This window comes from Amphiura filiformis, chromosome 14, assembly GCF_039555335.1.
Source record: "Amphiura filiformis chromosome 14, Afil_fr2py, whole genome shotgun sequence".
In the NCBI taxonomy this organism is placed as follows: domain Eukaryota; kingdom Metazoa; phylum Echinodermata; class Ophiuroidea; order Amphilepidida; family Amphiuridae; genus Amphiura; species Amphiura filiformis.
Window position 1 is genome coordinate 54,423,994 of NC_092641.1, and position 21,823 is coordinate 54,445,816.

Here is a 21,823-nt window from a genome sequence, read left to right on the forward strand (position 1 = left end):
ATAATACATTACTCCATATATCTTATGCCCACAACCTATAATGGGCTATTCCATGTGAAATTCACACCCCCTATGGAAGACACAACATTAATCTCCCACTGGGGTGTAGATTTCAAATGGAGTCACCAGGTAATAATATTGGCTATTCCAGTAAAATCCACACCCCTATGGAAGACACAACATTAATCTCCCACACAGGGGGAGTAGATAATGGAGATACCAGGTAACCCCAACTGAAATTCATACTCCCTGTGTGAAAGATTAAGGTCATGTCTTACTTAGGGGTGTAAGGATTTCAACTGGAATAGCCCAATACATTTCTCCTGTTCACATACTATAATCTAAATTTGATATGTTCAAGCCAGACAAAACAGTGATAAATAACTGTCATATTGTGTCATTGCATACTTATTTATCATGGCAATTCATCTTGACTTATGACACTTATGGTATTTGTGGCCACTATAATTAGCGCTTCATTATATATTATCCAATTCTAGTGAGCTATGCATACCTCATCAATTATAAAGACTTCACAAAAAGTAACACACTCATTACAAATATGCTTATGGCTTCAGAAGTATTAATCCTATTAACTTATTTTAGTTAAGGACACCTCAAAATTGATAACCTGCCCAAGTGTCTGTTTTTGACATGACATGTCGCATTTCCTAATATTAATAATAAGCATGGGTAAAAAGCAGAAACGACAAAAAAACAGAATAATTTGGAGTAATGAATTGAAGAGTTGACAGGAGATTCGGAGTTAATGTATTTTGCTGTTTCGGTGTACATGTTCTCATCGTTGATGGTTTGGTGGACTGTCAATGTATTCATGGATGTAAGCGTGATCCTAAAAATGCCTTTCACGGTGACCAAAACTAATAACAAGACCTCTTCTATATTGAAGCTGGCTTTCCCTTTTAAAGGGAATTTTTATTTAGGGGTAATATTCGGAAGTAATATTTATTTGGGGGGCTAGATTTCTACTGCAAAGATGACAAAGCTCATACAAATTTAAATGTCAGGCAATAAGGCCAAGTAAAATAACGTCCAGAGTTTTGAAAAAAAGGAAGGAGGAGGGGGATTTTTATCTCAAAATCGTGTAAATACCCATAATTACATGTAAAGCTGTTTTAGCATACACAATAATGCCAGAAAAAGGGGAGGCCTATTTGTTGTCCTGAGAGGTAGGCCCCCTCTAATTATCTCAAAACCTTCCAAAAGTGTTTCTTGTATTACATGTAGTAAGGCTATATAGAAAGCATCTCTACTTCTTAGACATATTTTATGAAAAGTTATAACTGAATTTCAAAAAATAACAAAATAATTGAAGAAACCTCAAAAAAGGAAGCAGGAGGGGTCGTGAAACATGTTTATTTTTTTACTTGGCCTAATATGTTACATTTACCCACTCTGACATAGAACTGGATTTCCTTTATAAATGTTGCATTTTGTTAAATTTGGAAATGAGTAGTTTGTTGTGTCTGTTATTCCTATGATCCTCCTTCCTTCCTACATCCTAGATTCCAACTAGACCAGGGTTGCCATGCACATTAATTTGGAGCCCAGAAAATGGACACTGCATATTTGCGACTTTATAGGACCTTGAGCATGAAAATTTTGGGTAAATTTTGCAACAAAAACAAAACAAATCATGGCAGTTTTTGAACATAATTTGAGATAATATTCACAGAAAGTATAAATAGTCAGCAATTTTGTCTGAATTATATCCCCTAAAATTAATTTCTGATAATGTTAATATTTTGGGCGGATTTTTGTAAATTTTTGCAACAGAAAATTTGTGGCAACTCTATAGACTAGATCATTCTACCATGTATACATACTATGTTCCATAAACATGCATTTTCTTTGCCATTTTGTCACATGACCAACCAGATGCCTGATGAAGTCCAGAGGCACCGGACACAAGTTGCACATTTATTTCCAGGATGCGATTTACCCTTTTCTCAGATTAAAGGGATATATACATGTATCAGGCATTTTGATTTTCAACGTTTTAGCACTTATTTTGTTCCATGAAGGGGCTATTATATTAAACATATTAAACCTTAATTCTGAGGGATACTCATTTTGGTATGTTATATTAACTATTTGGCACAGGCATTGCAAGTACCCGGGAATCTATTCCCGCAAAGATTTTCCTGACTATATTTTAAAAAATCTTTTATGTACATGGGAGGCACCCTCCGTCGAAATAAAATCAAAATTGAACTTTCTTGGACAAAAATGTCCAAATTTACCCCATGCACTTTGCACCTCCAAAGCTCCCCCACACCCCTTTCTGGGGATGCCAATGTCACCTCAGTATATTGTGGAAAGTTTGTAATGTTTCAGGGATCTTAACTCACCTCTCTGGACCTGTCCTTAACCCTGGCATACACCCCATCCTTCTCCTCATCATCACCAACACTAGCATAATGTCCATCTATTTCCAAGTCTGGTTTAGCAAGAGGGGGCGATCGCTTCCCCGCTCCTCCTCCTCCTCCACGTGTCTCCTCTATACTATTATAATTATGATCAGTAGTCTCTAGTTCTACCACCGGTTTCTTCTTCCTTCCCTCATCCACTTTGGCATACGGGGCATCGACATGATCCGAACTCGGCATTACGAGTCCATTTGCTTTCGTATCTCGCAATCGTTCATATCCACCACCTTTGTCGTACATATCATCGATCGGGGTAGCATCTTTACGCTTTTCCGGAATAACATCGTACGTCAAGTCATAATCTTTTTCCGTATCGTCTCCGTCGGGCACAGCAGGTGGCGGTGATTGCGGTAGCTGCGGCAAGCGTCTGTTGATGGTGGCGCCTCTCGTAGGTTGGTGCTGCGGGCTGATGGATACAGCATCTGCATATGGTATGTCTGCCATATCAAATGTTGGTGACGGTGGACTGTGGACTTGAACAGCTGCGCCCCCGTTAGGGCTGATAGGAGTGAACGGTTCCCTGGTGGCGCGCATTTCAGGACTAGGGGTTCTTGGTGTTATTGGTGAATCCACGGTCATTACAACAGGAGAACTGGGCTGTAAGTAATAACAAAATAATAAGCGTGAGTGGATATCTAACAGTTAAAAATCAAAAATGTTACAAAATGAAACTAAATAATCAATAAATTGCATTATATCATTTTTTTTCAAGAGTACAATGGGGCTACTCCCAGTGGTGGCAAGAAAAGTCTTTCCCCACTCTTGCCCCCCCGTGGGAAGGTGGCCGCCCGATATTTAAGATTTTTGGGTTTCTGACCAAATTAACATATTTTGCCATTTTAACCTATAAAGGGCCAAAGTTTAGCTTCAATATGGCAAATTGTTTTGCACGCATTTGTACCATAAACTGATTTTGTTGCCAAAAGGTGCCCCCCCTTAAAATTTGTCTTGTCCTTCTTTGCCCCCCTGAAAAAGTGCTGGCTACGCCACTGGCTACTCCGGTTGCAATTTATACACCACTGTGGAAGACGTCGTCCTTAATCTCACAAACAGGGAGTCCAAATTTTAAAAATGGAGTCACCCATTCAGGTAATCTTAGTGATGAAGGAGCACAAACCGACTGGGACTGAGACTAAAATTGCAATCTAACGCAAATAGACCAATGTAATAACTACATGTAAGGTATCTTTTGTCATTTGACAGATCACCCACTGAAATAAACTTCCAATTATATTGAAAATTGCATCAACATTGGATAATTAACAGTTGCCGAGGTATGCTGAAAACAAAAGTGGGCTACATGTATAATTCCAGCTGAACATGATTCTGAATTTGCATTCAGAAAAGTTGATCATAAGCCCAAAAAAAATAATTGTTTGTTTGTCCTCCACAGCTTTGAAAGAAGACGTGCAGGCGGGTGAATTTTTTAAAAAAATTTTTTTTCGGATTTGGAGTATTCCTGGACCTAGCTAGAGCTAAATGCTAGAATCATTCATGGCGACTAAAAAAAACCAACATTTTGTTTCTTTAATAATGCAGTTAAAGTTATAATTTGTGTTCATGTCATAGTCTTTTAATGATTTCAAATCCAATGTATTTTGAAGTCATTAAAAATAATAGACTATGACATGAACACAAGTTATAACTTTGCATATATTGAAGACACAAAATGTTTTTTGGGGGCTTTTTATTTTCAACCATGAACGATCTTAGCATTTAGCTCTAGCTAGGTCCAGAGATACTCCAAATCTGAAAAAAAAAAAATTGAAGTTTACTTATTTTTTTCAAAAAAAACAACAAAAAAAATTGAAAAAAAATATGTTGGTCAGGCCTTAATCTGAGGAGCGGGCGGTGGAGGACAAACAAACAACTTTTTTTTTGGCCTTAGTGTGTGCAACAATCAATTGGAACTTGTTCTACCATTAAACTGTACTTAGCATGAAAGCGCACCTGTAATCCAAAATTATATAGAAAGATTTTAACTCTTGATTTGGATATGGAGCCCTGACAGTTGTTTGAGAGATGAATATGGAGTTCATCCACATCAGGGCCATCCAACCATCTTTGATATAAAATTGGATGGTTTGAACCCAATACACAAATTTATTGGTCAAGCTATGAGTTTTAAAATATTGGACGAGACAAAGTCGAGTCCAATATTTTAGAACTCATAGCGAGACCAATAAATTTTATATTGGGTGAAAAAACAATCCAATTTTATCATTATTATGTTTTCAGAATCTTTTCTTGGTCAAAACATGACTTTTTGGTAAAAAATGTGATTTTTGGTCAAAAATGTGATTTTTGGTCAAAAATGTGTTTTTTTGGTCAAAAATGTGTTTTTGGTCAAAAATGTGATTTTTGGTCAAAAATGTGCCTATCCAACACAGTCCAAGTTTTGAGTCCAAGTGTTGATTATATTGGACTCTTCAACTCTGTACAAAGTATAGGAAGGAAGATTCTGAGAACATAATAACGAACAAAGACGGAAGGTGCTAGAAGTTACCAAAGGTCTATGACCCAATCATTACATCCCACTTCAGTGCACAATAGGGTCATTCCGCTGACGAATCCTAACACTAAACCTAGCCCTAATGCTAACCTTAACCCCAAATGTATCTCTAACCCTAATCTAAAATGATCAAAACCCTAACTTGAACCCTTTGTGGACCTTCCAACTTATGGGCTGTTACCCGACTTTGAGTTACTCATACAAGTATATAAAAAATGTACTACTAGTATTGCTATGTACAAACCAATTACAATATGTATTTACTAGTACAAACACTTCCTATATTTCCTAGTCTATTTCTTAAAGACCCATGGTATATTTCTTCAAGCACTGTGACTATTATGATTGAAATATACATCAGCGCCAATACATCAAGGTCACTTCCTTCCTAACTGTAAATACTTGATGTCTTGGAGCTGCAGGGATTTCCTTTAGTACTACTTTTGGACGGATTTTGTGGCTTTGGATTTTACTATCATGACAGAGTCCTGGGGACAGAGTATAGGGAAGAAGACAGTCCAATGACTTTTGCCAAATGTAATCCAGGAACAGATTTACATGTACACCTCATGGCATGCACTAATGAAACATACGCAAGTAATTTTAATTGGTTACAAGAGAATGTATTTTAGCTTTAAAATTATTAAAGTTTGATTTGGAGTAAGAGTTAGAGTTTTATGTGTGAGTTACTCTTACTCTAAATCTAACTTGAAATTAAGCTAAAAAGGTACAAACTGTTACATTACTTTTTAGACTAAATGCATTTTAATTTATTTTTAAAAGTTCGAGTTAGTGTAAGAGTTGGATTTAGAAGTAAGAGTTTTTATTTTACGAGTTGCAGTTAGACTTGGAGTTACTGATAACTGTAACTCCAAATCAAACTCAACAAAAGTATGAACTTGATTATTTTACTAGAGATGTCAATCAAGTAACTGCAACAAACCAAGAACAAAATAATATGGGTCAAACATTTCCTATGTCTATTTCTTTTAAAGCACTCGCGTATATTTCTTCAAGCACTGTGACTATTATGAATGAAATATACATCAACACCACTATATCAAGGTCACTTCCTTCCTAACTGTAAATACTTGATGTCTTGGAGCTGCAGGGATTTCCTTTAGTACTACTTTTGGACGGATTTCGTGGCTTTGGATTTTACTATCATGACAGAGTACAGGGAAAAGATCTGTACTGGTTGTTGTAGGCGGCCGTGGCAAATTGATTAAGACTGGCCCTGTGAAAAAAATAGAGAGTAGCGAGCGAAAAACGCTAGGGGTCCTAAGGCGGGCCCCTGGTGGGACCTGGTGGGGTCCAGGGCAAAGCCCCGGAAAACTAGGGTTTTAGCTATTTTAGGGGTCAGGAAGCCCGTGTTTGACAACAATTTCTCAAGCCAAATTCCATTTGTACATACTTGAGATATTCTTTATTGCATTGTCAATCACTTGCAATAATCAAGATAAAACCAACAGTTATTCAATGTTTCCTTTAATTAAGTGAGCATGTTTTATGTTTTAACTCATCTGCACATACATGTATACAAGTCATGTTACATATCATTATGAACTGTCATGAGTTATCATATCATGAGTATATTCAATCATTAAAAGACAAATGCTGAGAATTGTGTAGGCCTACAATGACCCCCATTTTTTTTCTTTTCCTGTCACAAAAAGACCTCCCTTTTAAAGAAAATTTGACAAATTTCTGGTAGTCTTTCACTGTTTTTCTAATATATATATATTTTGATGACTTTCTGAAAAACAATTATCAACAATTTGTCAACTTTTATATTTTTACCCAAATTTTGTCACAGTATCACTGCAAGACCCCCTTTTTTTAGGCCTCCTCGCTGAATGACCCCCTTGTTATGGCATCAAAGCTCTCACCAAAAGCCCATATTTTTGAACTCAACTGGTGTCCACACATCCCTCACTTCCAAAGTCGAGTGACTTAAATGTATAGGCCTAGGCTATCAGCACCTATTTCTACAGACCTATAGGCCCTATCACCCTATGTGTAGGTCCTATTATAGGCCTACTCATCCCTTATCCCCCCGACCCCTCAATGATCTCTCCTCTTTGGTCTCTTCTCTTTTCTCTTTTCCTTTCTTTCTCCTATGTCTGTCCCCTTCAAATGCCCAAATCGGCCCTAGCCTCATTCCGCAGCCACATTGAAATACCAATATTCCATCGCCAGCCGGCCCAATATTTTGCAGTAGGCTTAGGCGAATAGGCCTATTTGTATAAATTGTATTTTGTAGTTGGATGGAAGGCCACGTCACGTGGCATGGCCTCTCTTCATTTAAATTTTACTGTATCGCATCCAGAGTAGGCCAGTTGCTGCTCTTGAATCAGCATGATTAGCCTATATATATGATTTATTGGCCTTATGCTGGATACGGTCTAGAGAATTGATTCAAAAGGCCACTTTATAGGTGATGCCGCGATGGTGAACTAGGGGCCGGCCCGGCATATTGCTTAGTGTTAGGGCCTATGCCTTAAGGGTGGTCTTAACCCTGGAATTATGGAAACTTTCGGGCTTCATAACTGCTAAATTATTAGTCTAAAGAATATAAAAGTATACATTTTTAGACTGGAAATGACTTGCTGAATTCATCTGTGAGGTCCAAATTTTTTCCCCCAAAACAGGTTTTTTTTTTTTTTTTTTTCGTGCAACGTAACAAAAAAATTGTTTGGCCAAGAATGTTTTATTATTAATTTTTAAAAACTAGATAAAAATATCTAGGGACCGTTTTTTTATTTTTTTGAATTGACTCTTTTCCGGTTAGGGCTAATTAGTAAGTTGTCATGTGTGGCAAGATTAGATAAAGGCATACAAACTAGGGTATGAGATATTAGGAATTATTTCCTAGACTCTTAACCACAGGGCTGGTGGGCTAATACCTATTCATGCCACATGATATGTAAGAGATAAACTGTGCATATGAGATGTGGGTGAAAGTGGCATCATTTCACTGCCGTGAAAAAAGGTTTAGAAAACACTAACAGTAAACGTTCAATTTCCTGGTGTGAGGGGGGGGGGTATTTTGGCATATTGAAAGGGGGACCAAAGATTATTTGGCATATCAAAAGAGGGGACAAACAAAATATATTTGGCAGATAATTTTGAGAATTCACCCCTAAGGGTACACATAATTATTGCACAGCCCGTAAACAAACTCATTGTCATCGTTAAAATTTGTAGAATTCTACGTAAACATCCTAGAGATATATAAGTTCCTCAACCAGATGTATTTGAATTACCTCTGCGCTTGTATAGTGGGCCATACGCACATCCTATCAACAACAAACTACATGTATTACCATAAGTCATCAGTGCAAAGAACTTGTTTCCTTGAGGTAGTAATACCTTTTGACAACCCTGTTGATGACTAATCATATAGGCAATCACTTTATACTCCACAAACCCCTGACACTTGTCAGTGGATAAAGTTCATGCATAGCTGGATATTTTAGCGCAAATGTATTTTTTGTCATTTTAGCCCTTCTGAACAGTTAGTGGTTTATTTTTTTTAAACACACGTTCAAATAGCTGCTACAGCCTATGGGTCAAACTATTTTCATAGGCTTTTAAAATTGCGGTTCTGATACTGCCCGCGAAAAGCAGGAAAAAATAAAAACCTTGCAAACATTTCGCACCATACATTGATGATACGCCTGTCACGATATAAAGTATGTAACAAGAGTTGGTATTGACATACATGATGTCAACATTAACACATGTCAACATACATGTTGTACCATGTGAATGAGAGTTAAAAAACATGAAAGAATGTACATTAACTTAGCCTATTAAACTTTGTAACTATCTTGCAATACAAGTGAAGATTTTTTTTTTTTTTTTTTGGGGGGTGATGTAGTAGGGGGCAGGGGAAGCACTTCTGTCATGGTTTTTCGTAAGTTTGAATTTTCAATGAATATGTTACAGCAGGTCACAAATATTCAATGTAGTCAATGTGTTCAATGTCTTAATTTCAATGTCAATGTTTTTGAACATCAGAACAGCTTAATTGACTAATTAACCTTAGCTTATAATAGTGTCATTATCACAATGACTTTGTCAGAATGTATCACCCAAAATGAGCCTATTATAAATCCAATGGCAATGAAGTGATGCACAGTGATGTATAATAGGTCTAAAATAACAACATGCTTTGCACCAGGGTTTAAAAAAGTTTGCTCATTCTAAATCATATGTGACTGGACACTACGAATCAGCCGTAAAGTCGGCCCGGTCAATTTTCTTTTATTTCGTGTTTAGAAAATATATATCATAAGCTTTAAAATAGTATCATTTGTCTTCAAATAACGATATCCAGAAGCGGGGTTATGGTTTGTTAAACTCTGCTCCTTCAAGAAAATGGTAACTTTTCTTCGGTTCTATGTGTCTCTTTTACTACATTGCTGGTAATAAAGTCATAATTGGCGGTCATTTCAAATCATCCCCAAGTCAACAAGGTTCAGGAATGTCCTCTAATTATTATTGTTGGTTATACATACCTAGAGACAAAATATAATGCAATTGTAACCAACCACTTGAACAGGATTTAGCCAAAGACTAGAGCTATTTAACGATTAGATTATCATTCTCTTCAGCAATAGGATTATTGATTGGTTTAAACGCTATCAAATGAGAAACATGTCGTGCCTAATTAAGACACCTATGAATACGACCTGTACGAACATTTTGCACTGTATCTCAGAATACAATTTGCCGAGTTTACGGCTCATTCGTAGTGTCCACTCACATATAATGTCATCATCAGTCGTTGGTGCACAATACGTATTGTCAAAGGTGGGTGACCTGATTGCAGCCTTATTCTCTACTTTACCCAGGCCTGTGAGTGTTTCTTTGAATAAATATCTGTTTTTGGTGAATGGAAGGTCTGGAACAGCTAAAAAAAATCTGAAATTATTTAAACCATACATACTTTTGTACACAACAAAGTGTAGAAAAAAAATCTGGAAGATGAAAAAAAAAAAAAATCTGGAAACAGATTAAAATCTGGTTTCTTAAAACTCCTGTTTACCCCCATCAAAGTGCCGATTTACATTGTAGTATCAGGCGAAATCTCAAATTTTTCTCATTACATATTAAAATTAGGCATTCCAAATCGGTATACTGAGATATCATCAAAAAACTGTCAAATTAGTCTTGAATGTGGAATACCATGTTTGAGACTATTTCAAAAGTTTTATGATATCTTCGGAAATACACCGTTATGATATCTTCGGAAATACACCGTTATGATATCTTCGGAAATACATCGATTTAGAAAATTAATTCAAACATTGTGCACACACAAAACTTGAGCGATATTTTATACACAATGTACATGGCCATGCACAAATTTATGGGCTTTGTTGGGATGCAGTGGATTTTGACACATTTCCGTAGGGGGGTACTAACTTGGATAAGGGTCCAGGGAGCTACCCCAAATGTGTAACAAAGTCATTTAAATAAATTAAGCACTTATTACTAGCACTTATTATACTATGTTTTGAAAATAAAAGACAAAATGAACATTTTCCATGCAAAACAAAGCTGTAATTCACAATTAATAAATTATAGAACTGCAGACAAATGTCACAGCCATTCAAACTCATGATATTCCTCTGATTTAATAGTACATTTGAACCCAATTATTGCATGCTGTTAAATGTGCAGGAAACTGGGGGCTTGCTACCTGTGTAAGTTAGAGGAATCCATGGGGGAAGGGGGTGAAAATCAGGGAAAGGGTAGGCCTACAGTATTAAAGATATATATGTGCGATATGAACTGATCAAATCAGGTCAATTAATAAAAAGAAGGGTGACATTTTTAAAATTTGATTTAAATATGATCAATTTGCCCAGAAACCTGAGCATGATGTTGCTCAAATCTGTGTACATCTCCCATACTTGCTTGCAAAGTTGTGAGCTTGAATTTATAATGCACATTTTCTTATTTCATTAATTTTTTGCTCCTTATTTTTGCATACATTATCTGAGAATTTATCTCATTATCACAATTGCCACCTTTGGTTTGATTAGATCAGATCAACATCAAATTATGAATTTATGTGAAAAATATTTTGTATTGACATTTCGCTCCATCTAACCTCTACTGTATGTAGAATTTCTCATCTGTGTAAACAGTATCTGATACCACTGATTGTCACACAACAACTGTTATAAAGGTAACCATAGCAACCTTTGATACCACATTCAGTTACATTCCTATCCCCACAGGCACAATTCAGTAACAGATACCCTTACCTATGAACTCCCAGTTGAACTTGTGTTATTTTATGATAACAAAACTCATCCCCAGAGAATTTTACCTAATTTTTGATACCAGATAATTTGTTGGTTTCTGGACTGTGTCAACAAAAATGAGGTTATGCTAACTATCTCACACATTCCATCAGCCGATACATAGTTCTCTTAAACCTCAATGCAAGAAGTACGCCAATAGAACGGCATTTGAATATGTTAGGTACCGTACAAAAAACTCACACCCCGCGACTTGAGGTCAACTTTTGAGCTATGATGCTTGAATGAGGTTTATGAACTTTGCCGCTAGGAATGATATATCATTTCGGCTCATACTGTTATTAATAGGGTGAGGCAAGTAGCCAATGTTTGTATTGGAACTCCACAAGCGCATGTCACATAGCTTGGTTGATGGGGATGGATCATGGAGCTACAATTAATAGCCAACACTGCAGTATGTCTTTGGCATGCACAAACACTGTACACTACACTTCACTAAATAATATTAACCAAAGAATTATATTAATATTTTAAGAGCTACATTAATTCAGGGGGTCTGCTGGCTGGGTTGGTTCCAGCTATTGGGTTGCCACAATGTAAAATTGGTAAGATTGCCTCAATTTAGAACTTGCAGAGGGAACCGTGACAGGCCCTCTCTGACATTACAAAATCCACCAACGAAGGCCGCACATGCATCCCGTCCTCAACGCAAGAAGCTGCAACCAGTTCTACTTTGATTTAAAATTTGACATGGTTCATTTTGGAAGTCGCTCCGAGATGCAGTGTACAAATGACACCCAAAAATGACCCTGCACACTCCCCTTCCTATCATATTATAAATTATGGTATTTTTATAATTATACTACTTTTCCAGGATCCTCCTTCCTATGCCAAAACTTATTGGAGTTTTTGATAATCAGTATGTCCTATACAAATGTATACTGTATGTATTTCTTATCCAACGTACCCCTCAACTGCCTCACACTTCCATTTAAAATACAACAGAATATCAATAAAAATAAACCCAAGAAAAAAGAGCTCAACTCTGTAAATTGATGATCTTTTGACATTCTACAGATCATAATGCAAAGTAAACTGAGAAAGTTTGACTTCAGCCCCCAATTTTGGTCGGAAAAATTTTAATGTGGCAACCCTCACAGGACCAGCTATAACAAAATCAGTCTAGCAACCCTGGCATGGTACAAGCAGCTACAGCAGAAGAGTCATTCCATTGGAATTTATTCCATACTTACAGCGACAGTAATTTTTTGTCGACCCCAGGGTGTCATATACATGTACATGTACTGAAACGATGAACATTTAATCATACAAACTTATTTAATTTTATCAGTAAAATGGAATTAGTTTTATTATTAATTGTATACAACTAATATGGATAATGCTAACTTGTGCTATGTTAGTAACTGACAGTACATTAAGTTCTAGTATCTTCTCAAAGTGGACAAGTTCATTAATATACATGTGAAATGTTTACTATAACATCAAACATTGTATTTGACATGACATTGGATAAACCATGCAAACAACTCACAAATACTAGTTACTACTTGTTCTACAGTTATTTTGAACAAGACCAAATGTCACTGTGGTCTTAATATGTAGGTGAAAAAAAAAAAAACATAAATTTAAAAAACAAGTTTTTGATGTAATATTTTTTTAATGTTGATTGATTACAAGAAATTGAACATAACCAGGGACAGGCGATTTGCGCGAAAAAAAAAGCAAATTGCGCGGAACTCTTTGTTCAGTGCAAATCATGTATACCTGCCCACAGGGACAAAAATAGCCAATTGCGCGGAATTGCGCAGAAAAAAAGTTCCGCGCAAATTGCATGTCCCTGAACATAACCTATATACATAGTGTAAGACTACATAAGCTTGGACTCCATAGAACCCTGAATCAATGCTGCAATAAGTCATTTAGAGGCTGTGCAATAATTATGAGCCCAGGGGAGGGTAAAATTAGGGGGCAAGCCAAAAGGGGGAGAAGCAATTTTTGGCAAGATGAGAGGGGGCAAAATATATTTTTGGCACACATTCATGGGGCACAATAAATCGCTCTAAAAAGGCTTCTAGGCAAAACTTACGGAAACACTACAAATTTTCCTGCTCGCTGCACCTGCAATACATACCGTACATGTATATCTAGACCATCTAAAGGTAAGGTTTGCAAATTGGGACCCCAACTATTTGGCATGTGCAAAGAAGCGGGCAAATATTTCTGGCAGACCAAAGGAGGTGATCTTTGGCAAGCCAAAAGGGGGGCAATTTTTTGGCAGGCCAAAAGGGGGTGATTTTTGGCAGGCCAAAGGGTGGAGTTTTGGCAGGCCAAAAGAAGGTGAATTTTTGGCAGACCAAAATGGGAGGATAGCATCTTTTGGTGCGCTATTTGGAAATTTTACCCCCCCCCCCTCCCTTGTTTGCATTCAGCTAATGGATGGCATGTGGAATATTGGATTATCATTATGGGGACCACAATCTTGTACCTCCAACATTTTTTGGCAAAGACTCCCTTTCAAAAGTATGATAATTGGCATCTTTAAGCAAGAGCGCTATAGCAAAATTACCACAACCTAATTACATATATATTGCAAACATACACTGCTACTCATCACAAATCTACACACATGCAATATTTAAGTTTAAAACAATACAAAGATGTAGATCTGTAAAATCAATTTAAAACAACAAAGCTTCCTTCTTTTGTGATACCGGATTTTCATCACGTACACCTTTTTGGCTTTCTGACAGAAAAAAAAATGGTACCAACAATACACACCAGATCATTTTAAATGGATCATAATCGCCTAATAAGTATCATGTATTTGGTACCAGGCCGATACTTGTATTACAAGTTTTATGTGTGTTGCTTTTTCAAAAAGTGATGAAAAAACCCTGTTACTCTTATTACGGGTTGAGTAGAGTCAGTCAGTCTGGATGTTTTTGTTCCTTTCCTGGCAGAGGCTAAATGACCCTATAGAAAATCACAGAAAGCTTAAAAAAACTTTTTGCAAATATTTTCACAATTTTTATTTGAAAAATTCTGTCAAAATCAACCCACATCAGCCAACCAAATGGCTGTTTTTAATTTCACACAGCTAAACAAATAATTTAAATCCCCGAAACGTAAAATCTGGGTCTGTCGGCCCCGTAGAACAGGATGTGTTTTTTGCCACCTAATACCTTTTGGATTTTGGAATCAGGGAAGTGAGAAGCTCACTTAAACTTCCCTGGCTCAACTTTAGCTGGTACACTGGAATTTCGCCAGTTGATTTTGCATTAGGCCCAAAAAAAAAATGGTTTGTCTCAAAGCTCACGAGTGGTTTGAAAACAAATGCGAAATTCGATTTTTTTTTTTTTTTTTTTTATTCCCGACTTTTTTCATGGTATTTGGAGAAAAAAAATCTGATTTTCACGAAATTTCCGAAAAACTAAAAAAAAAAAAAAAATTTGAAAAAAATTTTTCCGCATTTCTTTTTCCAAATCTCATGAATTTACAAATGCGCGCGCGAGCTTTGAGACGAACCTTCTTTTTTTTGGCCTTATACTGGTACTGGTATTGTATGATACACTGTATTTTCAGGTTTTCTGTGTAATTTACTCACAAAGTCTATCTTTTCTTTACAACAAGATTTTTCAAAGTTTCAGAAACAAACAAAACAAACAAACAAAAGATGTGTAAATATCATCATCTGTTTTTGGTTTTCTTTTTGTTTGTTTTGGTTTTTTGTTGTGGTTTTTTAAATACTGGAATTGCAAAAACAATTTAAAACAAAGTTAACAAGATTTGCGGTGGCACTAAAGCTTCCATAAATTTTAAACTGGTTTAAAGCCAACACAGGTTCATTCACATACTTTGTAATGTATATAGCCCAGCCCTAGGTGCCTGAATCCATACCTGCCAACAATGGGAATTCCTATTAGGAACACCCAGCCACACCTCTGCCCAAGGGGGCTACCATGGTGGAACTTCTTAGAACTGAACCTTCTGACATTCATATGAAATGAGTATAGTCATGGAAGATATTATAAATTATGGTATATAAATAGTGATAGGGTGTAGTTGCAAACAGCTTAGGGTACCAGCTTATTTGATGCAGCTTGTTGTTCTGAGTAATTTGACACCAATTTTATTGAAACCGGCCAAAAATTGAGACAGTGCCGGCCAAATAACGACACACAAGGGGGGGCAGATTTGACCTTTATTTTCTAGTTTTAAGGGAATTTTATCACAATAAGGATTATGTAATGCATTTTTGGTATCTACATATAGTTTTAGGTACAGGACCGAAGGTCATTTATGCACTTTGTGTCAAATGAAACTTTTTAATGTCCTTAAAATTAACAGTTTTGGGTAAAATTAGGCAGTGAGGGCGCTTTTACCTTTTAGCGACCCCGTTCGCAACCATTTTTGATTTTTAAGTTAATAGGGGGGTCCCAAGATATCCCCCTTATGCGTAGTTTTTTGGCCCGCACTGTTTCATTTTTCAACCAATTTTTTTTTGAAGGTGTCAAAATGCTCAGGAGGATTAGCTGCTTCAATTCAGCTGGTACCCTAAGCTTTTTGAAACATCACCATTTATTTTTGGCTGTACAGCCTATCGCTAATATAAATTACACACGTATCATTCAACTTTTAAATAGCTTTTTTGTTCTTACGATTGAGTTTATACCATCATCAGGATTTTCAGCAAAAGGAACTCAAATATTTCCAATGTTTGGCACACATTTTTCTAAAGTTTTTATAACAACAAGCAACATGTACAAAAACTTCGAAAGCAACACCAAACGAGAACATCAAATTTGAACCCATAATTCACTATCCAAGTGTAGACATACAAATGCAAAGACAATCGCATACCATACTGAGGACATATAAACAGAGACATACCAGCTCTAAATAGCATTTTTACACTAATTTTAACTTGCACCTAACAGTGAACACATGTATGATCTGAAATTAGGACGTCCACAAGGGTCACAAGCTTCTCCCCCTCCCCTCATATAAGTGCATTGACCACAGGCAGTGTTTACTCAGAGGCCGTATGTCTCAATTTTGGCCCAGTGAAAATTATTTTTGTCTCACAAAAATTTGTAATGCTGTATTACAATTAGTGAATTTGGGGAATTACTGGGCCAAAATTGGGTCAATTTGGGAAGAAAATGTTTCATTTGGCGCACCCAATTTCCAGAGAGAGTAAACACTGACCACAGGTGGAAGGTCTGCATGCTGTAGTATTAAACTCGACTATCACTAGGATCCACAGCATGCTCATCTACCAAGGCATAATTCTTTAACCCCAATACATTTGTACATTCATTGAATGACCTTTGAAAATTTGAGTACAAAAACTCATACCCTGCAACTTGAGGCCAAATTCTGCACTATGATTGTTTAATTGAGGTTATTGAACTATGCCACTGGAATGAGGCCATTGTGGTCCATAGTGTATACTCACCCCATTGCCAACGGGTTGCTGAGTCACCTCATTTGTCTCCTCGGGTTTGATCTCCTCCTCGTCAGGGCTACTAGCTTGATTATTGCTGAAATAGAATGATGCAATCAAAATATTATTGTGATAGTCCGTATACATAATATCCAAAACACTGTAAAGTCTTAGACAATTTTGGTGGCTGGTCCGATTCAGTGGCTTGCACAAAGAGGGGCCAGGGGCAGTGCCCCCTACTTTTGTCAGTCAGTTGAGGGAAATGCACCAAATCGGGGAAAAATTGAGACCTGTGCCCCCCCCCCCCCTTTTGAAAACTTGCCTTGATGCCACTGGTCCAATTGTAACACATGGTTTTTTCTACTTGAGGCCCAAACACTCTTATTCCAAGCTTTGGGTTTAATTGCTTGCAACAGGTTTGGATTCTACAGCTAAAATGTGACATGATCTGTTCCATGGGAGCTAAAAAGAGGCATTTGAAAATCAAGTTATATCATCATATTATGGTAGTACCTTCAAACATTATTAGGCTATCATATACTGAAAACACCACGGGTGTGCCATACTTGGTTCTTAAGTTATGAAGTTTTGTGATGTGTGTACAGTAAATGCTTCAAATGTGATGTGTGTTTTTGTATGTATTTTATTGTGTCTTTAATCAATATTTTTGCCTTTATCTCAATTTCAAATTTGCCGCCTTTGGTCAAACACTTAAAAGTTGAGGCCACGAAATTATAGCTTGTAGGATAAAACCCAGGAATTTTTTGGAGTTGACAATTTGAAAGTGGAGAATTCCTGACAGGAAGCTCCTTCTTAAAATTTTTGACATTTGGGATGAAAATTTCACTACTACAGAATGATAAAGAAATTCAGTTTTACATTTATAAGAAATTTGGGGGTAACTTCCCTATTTCAAGCACAATATAAAGATGTTGACTGCTACTGTAAAACCACTTGGAAACCACCACTGTCCACCAGGCAAAAAACGTTTGATTGCCCTCATCCAACCAACCCTAACCTGGAAAAACATTTCTTTGTTGGTTAGAATACTGTACCAACTCTAATTTTGGAAATTTCAGAAACAGGTTTTTTCCAAAAAATTGTTGACATCCTAAGGAAAAGTTTTCTCACTTTTATAAATATGAATGAAGTGGTATACAGTTGAGAAATATCCGATTCATACATTGTACCTACATGTATTTGGGCTATTTGTTTCAGGCAAGCATGTTTTGGCTCTGAAAAAAAATCTGACCGACCCCTTGGAAGGGATCTATGGACCATCAAACTTTTTTTTTTGGCCCTAGCAGTGAACCTTAAACACACTTTGCTATACTAGTGTGTATAATTAAAGACCAATCAATTAGCAATTATGTAACTCATTTATCTGAGCTATTATAACTACATTAATTGCTAGTTAATTAAAACTAAATACCGGTATGCATTTCCTTCTATCTTTCTTTTATATACTCATCTATTTACATTCTACAATGTATAACCAATTAAAAAGTAAAGTAAATATAGTAGCCTGATACTCAACCTTCACGCTTTGTATAAATTCAGTTCACAAATAATCCCTGAATTGCTTTGCATGCCACATCAATTAAAAATAATATCATCAAATTGCAATGATTTTACTAAATTTCTCTCCAAAAACCATCTCTTCATCTCCAGATCAACGACTATGGAATATTCATAAAATCCTGATTTATGGGAACCACAGGAGTTGCTACATGTATGTTCAACATTGGAAATATCGCTGGTATCGCGTGTAGCAAAATGCTACTCAATTTTATCAATTTGCTACACAATTTTGGAGTTGAGTAGCATTTTTATGCCATAGAATTACACACTGTTCTATGTGAATGTATACAGAGAAAAGTAAATGAAAGCAAATTTTGCTACTCATAAAAAAATGCTTAAAGGGGCATTTCGTGATCCACAGCCTCATCCCCCCACTTTTCTCCAAAAAGTTAAGATTTTTATATCACTGGAAACCTCTGGCTACATAATGTTTATGTACAAAATATTTCTTGCAGATTAATTTGTTTCGCAAAGATATCGTGAAATTTGAATTTCGTTCTGGTGCACCAGAACGAAATTACAACGCATTGTCTATGGAGCAGTGTAAGGCCAAGTAAAAAAAGAAACAAGTTTCTCGTCCGGACTTTTTCAAAAAAGGAGGAGGCAGGGCTTTACTATTTACTATTTTTCAATTTTTTGCTATTTTTTCCAAGATGGCCGACATGCTAAATATGGCTGTTCAATGTATATTTAATCACCGATATTGTGCTATTTGAGTAAACTGATGCAATATATGACAAAACAAATGATTTGTATCATTTTTAGTCCACTTGCTAAGCATGTTTCAAAATTCAGAAACAGTGAAAATTTCCTGGTTTATATCGGTTTGAAATCAATACCGATACCGAACATTAAAAAAAAAAATTTAAACATTTTTTTAAATGTTTTCCTACCCTTACACAAACTCTAACCCACCCCCAAATATACACCCACCCAAGCCCAACTAACCTTTAACCTAATCCAAAACCCTTGTCCTTACCCCCAAAAGGGAATTAGGGAGAAATTGATTTCACCTGAAAACTGGACATATATTTAATGTTTTAAAATGCATGAATGTGTTAACGTTTTAATTATTCTATTTCGCCTCAATTCATCGAAATTTTTATTTTTATCGCTAACAAAATAAAAGAGAAACCTTTCACCTAATTTTGAAAATTTAAATTTTTTTCTAAAATTCTAAAAATACCAAAAAAATACATTCGAGTGCAAAAGCTCTTTTCTTCTGGGTAAGAATTTTTTTTTCTTACATGCAACAGCTTTTTTATTGCATGCTAGAAATTTGATAAATAGGTCATCATATACAAAATGCATGCATGGGCCTATTTATCAAATTTTTAATCTGCAAGAAAAAAGCTGTTGCACGTAAGAAAAAATTCTTACCCAGAAGAAAAAAGCTTTTGCACTTGAAATGTATTTTTGGGTATTTTTAGAATTTTTGTTTAAATTTCAAAATTATGTGGAAGGTTTCTCCTTCCTATAATTAGCCATAAAAAATTGCCATTTTAATGAGACTAGCGGGATACCCAAGCTTGCTGGTCCCGCTAGATGAGTAAATGGGAGCGTTCACTATAACAGGAAAAATTACTGAACAGGTAGAATCATTGAAAAGGTACATTTTATTTATCTAAATCTGTCTCTTCTAACATTTTCTTTTTTAGTTTCCTCTGCTTAGCTTGTGATTTTCCGTTTCCATGTTATTTATTTATTTAACCCAGTTCCCATTATTTTCTAAATCTGTTCTTTCTTACATTTCCTTTTAGCATCTTTTTTTTATTTGCTGCTTGTGATTTCCCGTTTCCATGTTTTTTTATTTAATTCTGTTCTCATTATTTTAGCTTCTTTTTTTTCTTACATTTCCTGAATAGTTTCTTTCCTTCTTTGTTTCGTTCCCGTTTCATTTAGTTACTTTAACCCGTTGGTCTAATTACTCGTACCTTTAAATTTAATTTAATTTTTCTTTTACCGCTTCATCCCGTGACCCGTCCATGTACCTTTTTGTCCTTTATTATTTTTCCTTCTTTCCCTATTATCATGTCCACTGGTCTCTGGCTCGCAAATCGTGTGGCTCTGTGCCGTTCTGACGCGATTGGCGTAATCGCATTCGCCGCTGACGCCGACGCGCTGCCGACCAGCTGCAGTGACGCCGTAGGCTGGTAACCGATTTTCATAACAAAAACCCGTTTTTACCCATATTTTCACTGTTTTTGCAGCCAATTCTTGACCGTTTTCAACCAAATAAAGTTTAAACACGTTCCGCATATTCCTCGATCTCCGTATGAATTTGGCGACATTTGGATCGAAACTGACGGAGCCTTTATAGCGATACATACATAGATACATAGATACATAGATAACATAAATAGTCACTCGATAGTCGTTTCACAGTGCTCAATACCAATTTTTAACAAGGTAGAGCTAATTTAATAAAACAATTTTGGCTAAATAATATTCAGCATTTAGTAACTAGTAGTTTCACGCCTCACGGCGATCGTCAGACTATTGCTCTGTTGTTGTTATGATCCTTGATTACGGAACCGAAAAAATATCGCAAAAAGTAGGCCTACGCGGATAGGCCTCACGCATAAAACGCGTGGATATGAAACATATAAAAAGTCGACCCACGCGGATAGGCCTCACGCGAAATAGATGTGAAATTTCATTTGCGAAAATTTAATGGCACCAGGTGAAATCAATTTCACCCCTAGTTGGCTAGTTGGGCTTGGGTGGGTTTGTATACATGTAGTAAGGTTTGGGGGTGGGTTAGAGTTTGTGCAAGGGTAGGAAAAACATTTAAGAATGGATGTCTGTACCAATTCAGCAAGGTGCGGCCAAAGCCAAAAAATGAAGGTCAATGGATTTTGTCCAAATCTTATGACAGGAAAGGTTATTGGGTCTAATGATTATGTAGCTTGATAAAAATTCAAATGTTCCTTGTCGCCATGACAACGGGCCTTTGAAGTTGGCTACAGAAAAAGTCATTTTTCAATTTACGCAGTACTGAAAGAGGCTCATTTTCGGCCGGCTCTAACAAAATTGCTGTAAGTACAGGATAATTGAAATTTCTTCTGATAAATACCTATACATTACATGTTACAAAAATAGTATTGCCATTTTTTCAATCATCCATAATATTGCATAATCACGCAATGCAAAATCCCGCTTTTTTGCACTTTTTTTCTTTAGTAAAAGTACTATAACTTTAAAAGTCAATAACTCTCAAGGTAGGGTTTGCTGATTTAAGTCTGGGAGTGAATGAGAATAACCATGAATGGGGTTGATAAATCATCCAATAAAAAAATGGGGTCTGTACCCCATAGCGAAATTTTACTTATACTGAAAATTCACTATTTTCGATTAAAATTAGCTAATTACATAGCACTCTTACAGTAAACGTAATCATTTATTGGTCAGAGATTTACAAATAACATACCGAGAAATGTTTATTGACCCATATCTTATCCATAGACTTCCACTTAAGTATGTATGCAAATTTTCATAGCCACATTATTGGNCAAACAACTCCCACCCCCATTAA

The 21,823-nt window shown here is 36.2% G+C and overlaps 1 protein-coding gene across 2 annotated transcripts in view; it reads right to left on the bottom strand.

Moving 5' to 3' along the window:
* LOC140170311 (uncharacterized) overlaps positions 1-16,804 on the bottom strand; it is a gene marked incomplete at its 5' end in the record, with an annotated part of 33,910 nt that extends 17,106 nt beyond the window's left edge. For both annotated transcript variants that reach the window (XM_072193680.1, XM_072193679.1), the window contains 3 exon segments: positions 2,373-3,047; positions 12,494-12,544; positions 16,720-16,804. In XM_072193680.1, coding sequence (XP_072049781.1) covers positions 2,373-3,047; positions 12,494-12,544; positions 16,720-16,804 — 811 coding nt within the window.
* Between the last annotated feature and the right edge of the window lie 5,019 nt (positions 16,805-21,823).